The following is a 9,980-nucleotide window of genomic DNA, read 5'->3' as shown; positions in this document are numbered from 1 at the left end:
ATATATTAAAAAAATTATACATAAAACCCCAAATATATTTATGCCAAAAATATTAAAAAAAACCAAAAAATTATAAATAAAATTCATGGATACCTATAAAAGCTCTTGTGAATAATGGAATACCTGAAAAAAAAAAAAAAAAAAAAACTCCATTATTGGAGTAGAGATGGCCAAAACTGGAAAAAAAAATCAGATAAATTTATACACAAAATAAAATGAAATTATACAAATACATACATTGATAGACCTTATTGATGACTAAATCTTCTTTGGAAGGGAAGATTTATAAAAAAACTAGCCTTTGGGGGCCGAAATCCAGAGAATGCAAGAAAAATGGCAGGGAAACTGATTTGGGGATTTTTTTTTGTTTCAGAGAAGTGAGCTCTCTGTTTTGAGGAAAATGAAGTATATAAAGGACCTAGGTATAGAGTCCTCGGTACATTAACTAAAATGAAAAAATACCGCGTAGTTTTAGCGCGGTTTTGAATTGTCTATACCGAGAACATGTTCTCGATCGGTATAGTGTTCTCAGTAAAACTATCATTTTTTGTAGTGCATGATTTCAGCTTCGTAAACTATTCAGAATTTCTTGAAAATTTGCAAGATATTCTAAATACCTACAAAGTACACCGTCATATAAAAAAATTTGAGATTATATCTATCCAAGTGCCGAAAATAGAAAAATGATACACTGATGTTGCAAAAAAGAAAAAATGTGTTGTAGTTGCTCCCTATATATGTTTATATAGTAATAGATTTAGTATTAAATTTTATTAAAATATTATATATTTATATGTAAATATAAGTTAATACTATAGTACTATATAAAAATATATTATAAAATATAATTTATTATAATATAATATAATACAATACAATTAGGCTCATTATGTAAGCCTTGGTATTATGTACAATACATTAGTAAACAAAAGGTCACGGAAGAAAATATTATGCATTTTATTAATTAATAAAGATAGAACCTCTATTTACTAACTTTTTAAGCTTTTGGTGTGATTTGTTGTAGATTCTAATCCACAAAATCTCCTTTGGAAAAGGTCCTTCAACAAAGCCGTAGTAAGAAAGTAAAACTTTCACTTACATATTCCACGCAACAAGACAAATTATGTGAATAAATCAAATTTATTGTGACAAAACTTTATTAAGCAAATTTAAATAAAATATATCGTGACCTTATTATCTATTGTGACAAAACTTTAAAGTGATTTCTAAAGCATTTTTCTTCTTTTTCCGTGAAACATATGAAAGGCCTTTTATTATCATTTGAGATAACGATCTTTTCTATTCATATCTCTTCTGTATATTTTAACGTTTTTTATTTTTTTTTGAATGATAACTTTAATGAAATATTCTTATATTTAAAAGAATATTTTTATATTTAATGATAATTTGTAAACAGTTAAATTTAAATAATCAAAAAAATTAAAATAAGATATTTTTGAGATATTTTATAATAATAATTATTTAAAAATAATAAATAATTAAATAAATCAAAATAAAATATTTTTGAGATATTTTATAATAGTAATTATTTAAAAATAATAAATAATTAAATAAATTAAAATATAATATATTTTAGATATTTTACGATAATAATTATTTAAAAATAATAAAATCATTAGTTTTACACCATGTTTGATTTTCTTTTAACAATGTATATGTATTGTATTTGGTCCCATATTTCAGGTCAACTCAAAGAAAGCGATTTCAAACTTTTCGATGTATTTATTTTCTCGTCATTAATAAGAATAGTCGATTTAAGCTTTTATTTATTTAATTTATCTTTTTAGGGGATATATCATAATAATCCTTGCGCCGCCTAAATTATTATTTTCCATAAACTTTAGTGATGTATGTGCTTAGCTAAAGTTAGGTCGCAAGTTCTTTTATAAAGAAACCAAAGGCACCACTATCCTCACTCACAAACAGAGAAAGAACAGAAAAGTTAGCAATGGCAAGAAGTGGCGAAGTAGTGAGCAACAAGCAGGTGCTGGCTAGAGATTACATAGATAGCAATCCCAAGATTACTGACATGTATTTGAGCACAGCTATCACAAAACTGGAACTGCCAGAGTGTTCAAAATCTATTTTGGTCAAGAATCTCTACTTGTCCTGTGATCCTTATATGCGAGGTGTTAAGAACCCAGAACCCGGCCGAATTACTTTTTTCGCTCCTAACTCGGTGAGAGACCCTCTAATCTTTTTAGTATTATCTTCTTTAATTAATTACAGTTCTATTATTTAACTTAGTTAATTTATACATAAGAATAATCTGAAATATTTCACTTTCACGTACAGCCATTAGTTGGTTACGGAGTGGCTAAAGTTTTGGCTTCTGGGCACCCTGAGTTTAAAGAAGGAGACTTAGTTTGGGGCATAACAACGTGGGAAGAGTACAGTCTTATTACAAACGCTGAAAACCTCTTTAAAATCAATGATACTGATGTACCCCTTTCCTATTATACAGGAATCCTCGGTAAGTATATATATGGGTCGATCTTCTCATTACTCTTAATTAATTACGTTCAATTATTAATGTGATATATTTCTTTCTTTATATAAATATATATATAGGCATGCCTGGTATGACTGCCTATGTTGGTTTCTATGATATTTGCTCCCCAAAGAAAGGAGAATATGTGTTCATTTCATCAGCTTTCGGAGCAGTCGGTCAGCTCGTTGGTCAATTTGCAAAATTGTTGGGTTGTTATGTTGTGGGCAGTGCAGGAAGTCAAGAGAAGGTATTTTAATTACTGCTTGATTATATTTTAGCGATATATATATACATACATATAAGAGACTAATCAAATCATGCATTTGATCGTAAAAAAAGGTTGAGCTATTGAAGAGCAAGTTTGGATTCGACGAGGCATTTAATTACAAAGAGGAGGACTGTGAAGCAGCTCTGAAAAGGTACTTCCCAGAAGGCATAGACATATACTTTGAGAACGTGGGTGGCAAAATGCTCGATGCCGTGCTGGTCAACATGAGACTTAAAGGCCGCATAGCCGTGTGTGGAATGATCTCGCAATACGATCTGGAGGAGCATCAAGGGATTCGCAATCTGATGCATCTCATATACAATCGAGTTCGCATGGAAGGCTTCTCCGTCTTTGACCACTTCCATCAGTACCCCACGTTCTTAGAAACTGTGCTACCTTACATCAGAGAAGGGAAGATAAACTACGTGGAGCACATAACTCACGGTCTGGAAAGTGGCCCAGAGTCTCTGGTTGGCCTCTTCAGTGGCGTCAATGTTGGCAAAAGCGTTGTTCTTCTGTCTCAATACTAAGCTTGAAGACTATAGCTTGTTGTGTTCTCATGCTGTTCCTCTTTCAATATTGTACTTTAATTACCGTTACTCTGTATTTATCCGTAGTACATGAGTGATGTGACTGCAAACAGACACGTATTTGTCAAGTTGCTCTTTATGTGTACTATTACTATTTGATAAAATGATTTTGTTTAATATAACTCTAGCTAGCTACCTTGTAATGACTCGATACTCTAGATTTTTGGACCATTAACGAAACTATACATACAAATCCTTAATAAAACTTATATTTGCGAAAATACCATAAATTTATTAGAAACTTTTAGAAATAAAAATTACTCTCATAAAATATCAAGTAGGATATGGGATCTCATTGTCTTTAAAACAAAACATAATTTAAAGTAAAAAGGAGTTACATAGAAAGTGAGGAAAAATACATGTAAAACCATAAAAAAGGTAAAACAAAACTACATCCTCGAAAATCGAACTCTCGACTCCTTGACTCCACTCACCACCGATACACATTCCCCAAGCATCCACGAATCTTACCGCCACTATAGCTATTTTCCTGCACATATAAACAAAAAGGAGTGAGCCTAATGTCCAGCAAGGAAAAATCTAACACATAGTTCATATACATAATTTCATAAGAAACATAAAAACTTAACATAACACTTTATCATACGCATACTATAATGGTCATTATTACTTGGGGTCCCATAGACTAAACAAGTCATATGCCCATGAGATTAGTGGGGTCCTACTAGCTAAGTAGGTCATATGCCCATAATCTATTTGGGGTCTTGTTAGTCATATGGGTCATATGCCCAAGCCTACAACATACATATCATAACATAAGAAACATAAGATAACATATAAGATATATAACATATGCATTTCTATCTTATTTTCTTACCAAAGTTACCGGGATAAGAGGACAGCGTTGGGACTTTTGGAACACTCCAAAACCTTTTTGCTCAAGAACTTAGATTTCCTAACCAAAATAAAAATTAAGGTTAGAGGCTGAGTAGAAGACTATGAGAACTTAAAAGAACAAGTACAGAAATGAATTAGAGTTTTGGGTTACCTTGAAGACTTGTAAGACCAATCTACACCTCAAACCGAAATACTATAAAACCTTACTTCCCCAAGTGTTTGATAAGCTTATGATGATCAAGCTTATGATTTCCCAACCCAGGTGTTTACACTCTCACACTCACTTAGCACTTGCAGCCTCTGAACTTAGAGCAAAAGATGAATAATGGCTGTATTCTAGGTCCTATTTATAGAGTTTAGGAATGAAAGGATCTTAATTTTACTTGAATAAAAATAATAGCTTTTTAGGTGAAAATAATTTGAATAATCGTTCAGCAGAGGCTGAAGACTCGTTCAAAAAGGTGCTGAACTTATCAAGAGGTTGAATGGCTGAATGGAAAACAAATTCAAAATGTTTCAAAATATGCTGAAGGAGGCGATATATCGCCCCTGTAGGCGATATATCGCATGAGCCAGTATGCCCGAGGCTGTCGTTCATCGTCTCGTGTTTTCCGTATCTACGTGCTGCGATATATCGCCCCCTATAGCTGCGATATATCGGCACACGCTGATTAATTAAACACAAAATTACACATTTTTAGCTAAGTTTGAATGGAGTAAACAACCTTGACTAAGCCCTCAACGTATTCAAAGTTGCTGACTGACCTTATAGCATTCAAACTTTTACCCTTATTAAATTTAATCCTCAAAATACTTAATCCTTAATCATCCATACATAACATGTGCTTAAAATCCTATTGGTCCTTATCTAAACTTTATAGTATAATAAATATTATCCTTAATATCAGTCATATAATCAAACCTTAGGTTAACATTAATATTCTTAAACTATAGGTTAAACTTAGAAAATCTACAAGTACTACTATGAGTGTCCAAATAATTCCCGGTCTGAACCAAAAATCCACAGTTACAAAGATAATGCTATAAATACTATAATACTACTATCTAACTAGCTAAGTAAAGTTCTTGGACTCTACATACCTATCCTTTCCGCATTACAAATTTTTTTTATTTCTTTATTAATTATTATTATTTATATTTAAGAAAGAAAGAAACTACTACCTCAAGTGCTATAGAACTCTGAGCTCTTAGCCTTGCAAGGGTTTTGAACTTGTTCCCTTTGAACCATTGGTGGTTTGATCTCTCTTTTGAACCCCCTCCTCTTCTTATATGTGTTATCACTGTCATATATATAAAAAAATTGGATTATACTTTTTTCAAATACCGAAAGAGGCGTTTTTTATTTTCGGTACTTGGAGAAATTAGAACCAAATTTTTTCTCTATGATGAGATACATAATAGTTATAACAAGTTTCCCACCCATTTTCGAAAAGTTTCGAATAATTTATGGTGGCGAAATCATAATTCAAACCGTCACTTGCACGCGTGCTTGATTTTTTTTATGCTTAGAAAATAGACTATTTTAACTCAAATTTTGGCATTGTAAATTATTTGCAATCTCCTGAAAAATTAGCCGGATGCCTATTATAACTATCATGTACGCTGTCATATAAAAAAATTAGGTTATAATTTCTCTATATATATATATTAATTATGTGTTTATGGATTGGTTGTTAGATTAAAATGAAATATATGCATATGAACAAATCCTATATATGTAGGCGGAATTAATAAATAGATTGAACATATACAAATAGAGGATCAAAAATTGTATACCTCTAGCCATTGCAATTGATAACCTCGATTTAGATTTAGATCTACAAAAGAAAAAAGAAAAGAATTAGAATGAGTATTTGGGCTTCCAAGCTCTCACTAACTCTTTTTAGATGAAGTTACTGATAGTCAGAATGAGAAGTGAGCTTGGAGCTTGGAGACTGACACTCTATATTTATAGAGTGAGACCTACCATCAGAGTCTCTGCCACAGATTGAGATATTTTCTCAATCAATTGGGATATGCAAAATTGGGTAACAAATGATGTTGACCATTAATTAGAATATTTTGTCAATAAATAAAATATTGAGTCTGGTATATTAAATCAATTAGTTGTAGCAAATTGATTTTATATACCATTTAAATAAATATTCTAACATTCTCCCACTTGGTCGGCATTTAAATTAATGTATTACTTATGCCCGACGATTATCCCTATTAGATAATAAACACATGAATCATGGCGATAGGTCCTCTTTTAATGGCGCGTATTATCTTCCATGTATTACAATATATTTATTACATAACAATGTAATTTATGTGGCAATGTACTTAAACGAATAAACCTTATGTTTATTCAGGTCCTATGAAGATAAAATTTTCTCAAGTAAAATTAAGATGCGCATAAATATGAGAAAACATCAAAATAAGAGTTTCATTGATAATAACTTTAGCTTGTACAATAAATTTACATAAGGGAGCCAAGTCCCATGTTCACTACACGATTCTTGAATTTATGAGGTGGCAAACCTTTTGTCATAGGATCAGCAATCATCAATTCAATGCTAATGTGTTGAATGACCACTTTTATTTTCTTTAACACGTTCTCTCACGGCTAAGTTCTTGATGTCGATGTGCTTGCTTCGACTACCACTCTTGTTGTTCTTAGAAGATTGTCACAGAAGATTCTCAATGGCCTAGATATGGAATCTACAACTCTAAGGCCTGAAATGAAACTCTTTAGCCATACACCATGCGATGTAGCCTCAAAACACAAAACGAACTCGGCTTCCGTAGTAGAAGTAGCAGTCAATGTATGTTTGTTACTCCTCCATGATATAGCTCCACCGGTAAACATAAACACGTAACCAGAGGTTGATTTACGTGAATCAGTACAACCAGCAAAGTCTGAATCTGAGTAGCTAACTACTTCCAGGTTGTCGGTTCGTCTGAACATGAGTTTGTAATCCTTAGTACCCTATAGGTACCTCATAACTTTCTTTGCAGCTTTCTAGTGGCCTAACCCCGGGTTACTCTGAAATCTTCCTAGCATTTCGACAGCAATGGCAATGTCGGATCTTGTGCACACCTGAGCATACATCAAGCTTCCAACAGCAAAAGCATATGGGATGTTCTTCATTTCTTCCTTTTCAAAATCATGCTTTCGACACTGGCTCAAATTTAATTTATCATCCTTAACGATAGGAACAACACTTGGTGAACAATCTTTCATTTGAAATCTCTCTAAAACTTTGTTAATGTAGGTTTCTTGAGGTAGACCTAAGATACCTTTGAATCTATCTCGATAGATCTTAATGCCAATAACATAAGACGCATCACCCATATCCTTCATCTCAAAGTTCTTTGAGAGAAATTGCTTCACCTCATGTAGCATGCCCTTATCATTGGTTGCAAGAAAAATATCATCCACATATAAAACAAGAAAACAAATCTTACTCCCACTGACCTTCTGGTATATACATTGATCCTTGACATTCTCTTCAAATCCAAAGGAAGAGATGACATCATGGAATTTTAAATACCATTGGCGGGACGCTTGTTTTAAACCATAGATGGACTTCTTAAGCTTACACACCAAATGCTCGCAATCACTATAGGAGAATTCTTCTGGTTTTTTCATGTATACCTCCTCCTCTAGGTCACCATTTAGGAAGGCAGTTTTCACATCCATCTGCTGCAGCTCTAAATCGAAATGAGCAACTAATGCCAGGATAACTCTGAGGGAATATTTCTTAGATACCGGAGAAAAGGTCTCCGTGTAGTCAATTCCTTCTTTTTGAGTGAATCCCTTAGCAGCGAGGCTCGCTTTGTGTCTCTCAATGTTCCCTAATGAGTCTTTCTTTGTTTTGAAGACCCATTTACACCCAATAGCCCTCGCCCCATTAGGCAACTCAACAAGATCCCAGACTCCGTTGCTCTTCATAGAATTCATTTCTTCATTCATGGCATTGTACCACAGTTCTGATTCTTTGCTATTCATAGCTTGTGAAAACATTTCTGGATCATTTTCGACTCCAATATTGTAGTCAGATTCTTGCAAATACACAATGTAGTCACTAGGTATCGCTGATTTTGTTGTCCTAGTAATAATGATAAGTGTGTAGATAACGGAAATTCTTGGTTTTAACAGTTTTTTATTTTTTTTAAGGTTAACTTTAATGGAATATTATTATATTTAACTGTAGTTTGTAAACACATAAACTTAAATAAAATAAAATAAATAATTAAAAAAATTAAAATAAGATATTTTTGAGATATTTTACAATGATAATTATTTCAAAATTATAAATAATAAAATAAATTAAAATATGATATTTTTTAGATATTTTACCATGATAATTATTTTAAAATAATAACTAATTAAAAAATTCAAATATGATATTTTTGAGATATTTTACAATAATAATTATTTAAAAATAATAAAATCATATTTTTTATAACTTAAATAAAATTTAATTAAACTTAAACTTAATTTAATAATATCATATTAAACATAATATATTGTGAATTAGCAATAAATTGCTTTTTTTTTAACAAGCTAGCAATAAACTTAAATTTAAAATCCACACATAATATTTAATATTACATTAAACATATAATATATAATCTCTTGTTGTCACTCCCAAATTCAAAATCTAGAACAAACATAAACAAAAATAAATAAATTATTTAATTAAAATATGATATTTATTTCAAAATTTATATGACATTAATATAAATTTAATAAAAATAATTAATAAATTTTATAAATAAAACAAAGCAAACGTGCAATATGCACGTTGCATGTATCTAGTCACTACAAAAATCCTCACTTTTGCGCCGCCAAAAGTCTGCGACGTACCCTCGTCAATAATACCACTTTTGCCGATGCAAAACATAATGCGCCGACAATGGTATCTTTTTTGGAGACGAAAAAATGCGCTGGGAAAAATAAGGATGCACCGGGAAATTTTTTTGTCACATTGTTGTGGAAAACACTTTTAGCGGTGCAAAAATGCGCCGACAAAAGATGACTCTTTTAGTGGCGCAAAATTGCGCCGGTAAAAGATGTGCCTTTTAGTGGCGTGTTTTTGCGCTGCGAAAGCTATATATATGCAGTGAGGGTTGAAACTTTTGCCGACGTAATTTTGCGCTGGTAAAAGTATTTTTTAAATAAATTTTTTGATTATATTACTAATTTTATTTTCAATATATTAATGTTAATTAATAAATTTCGATTTTAATATTGTTGACGCCGTTTTTCGTCAACTTAAAATGTAGAGCACGTAAAAAATATTAACTATGGCATAAAGGAAAAAGATTAATGCAGCTGAACACAGAGTTTTTTTACGTGGTTCAACAGTTAACTCTGCCTAGTCCACAAGTCCTTTTTATTAAGACTTTAGTGTTTTCTGGAAATCCTTCAGTGATGAATTCTCCAGAGATTCTCTCAAGATTACAAAAATTCCCCCATTTTCAAGTGTTCATGACCTCTCTATTTATAGAGGTTTTTTTTTCAGAGTTCGTTCCCACATATGCTGGGAAGACACCCCTCTTTATTAATGAGAATAATGGCAATAAATGTTGTAACTCCTAAATCCAAGAAAATGTCTCTGAAGGCCAGGAGACACATAACAAACTATTTAATATCCCTTTCATGTAAAGAAGTTACAACAATAAATATCATTTGAATGTATGGACTTCATCTCATCAGTAGATTCAACATGTCGTTCCAGTT

The 9,980-nt window shown here is 31.7% G+C and overlaps 1 protein-coding gene across 1 annotated transcript; it reads left to right on the top strand.

The window, feature by feature from the left end:
* Positions 1–1,766: 1,766 nt before the first annotated feature.
* LOC133781633 (2-alkenal reductase (NADP(+)-dependent)-like) lies at positions 1,767–3,600 on the top strand. The gene is made up of 4 exons (XM_062220684.1): positions 1,767–2,200; positions 2,317–2,494; positions 2,593–2,759; positions 2,852–3,600. Exons 1-4 carry the CDS (start codon positions 1,970–1,972, stop codon positions 3,308–3,310), a joined length of 1,035 nt encoding a protein of 344 aa, XP_062076668.1. The 5' UTR covers positions 1,767–1,969; the 3' UTR covers positions 3,311–3,600.
* Positions 3,601–9,980: the final 6,380 nt, after the last annotated feature.

This window comes from Humulus lupulus, chromosome 6 (assembly GCF_963169125.1).
Source record: "Humulus lupulus chromosome 6, drHumLupu1.1, whole genome shotgun sequence".
In the NCBI taxonomy this organism is placed as follows: domain Eukaryota; kingdom Viridiplantae; phylum Streptophyta; class Magnoliopsida; order Rosales; family Cannabaceae; genus Humulus; species Humulus lupulus.
The sequence above is the reverse complement of the archived record's forward strand: the minus strand, read 5'-3'. Positions and strand labels throughout refer to the sequence as shown.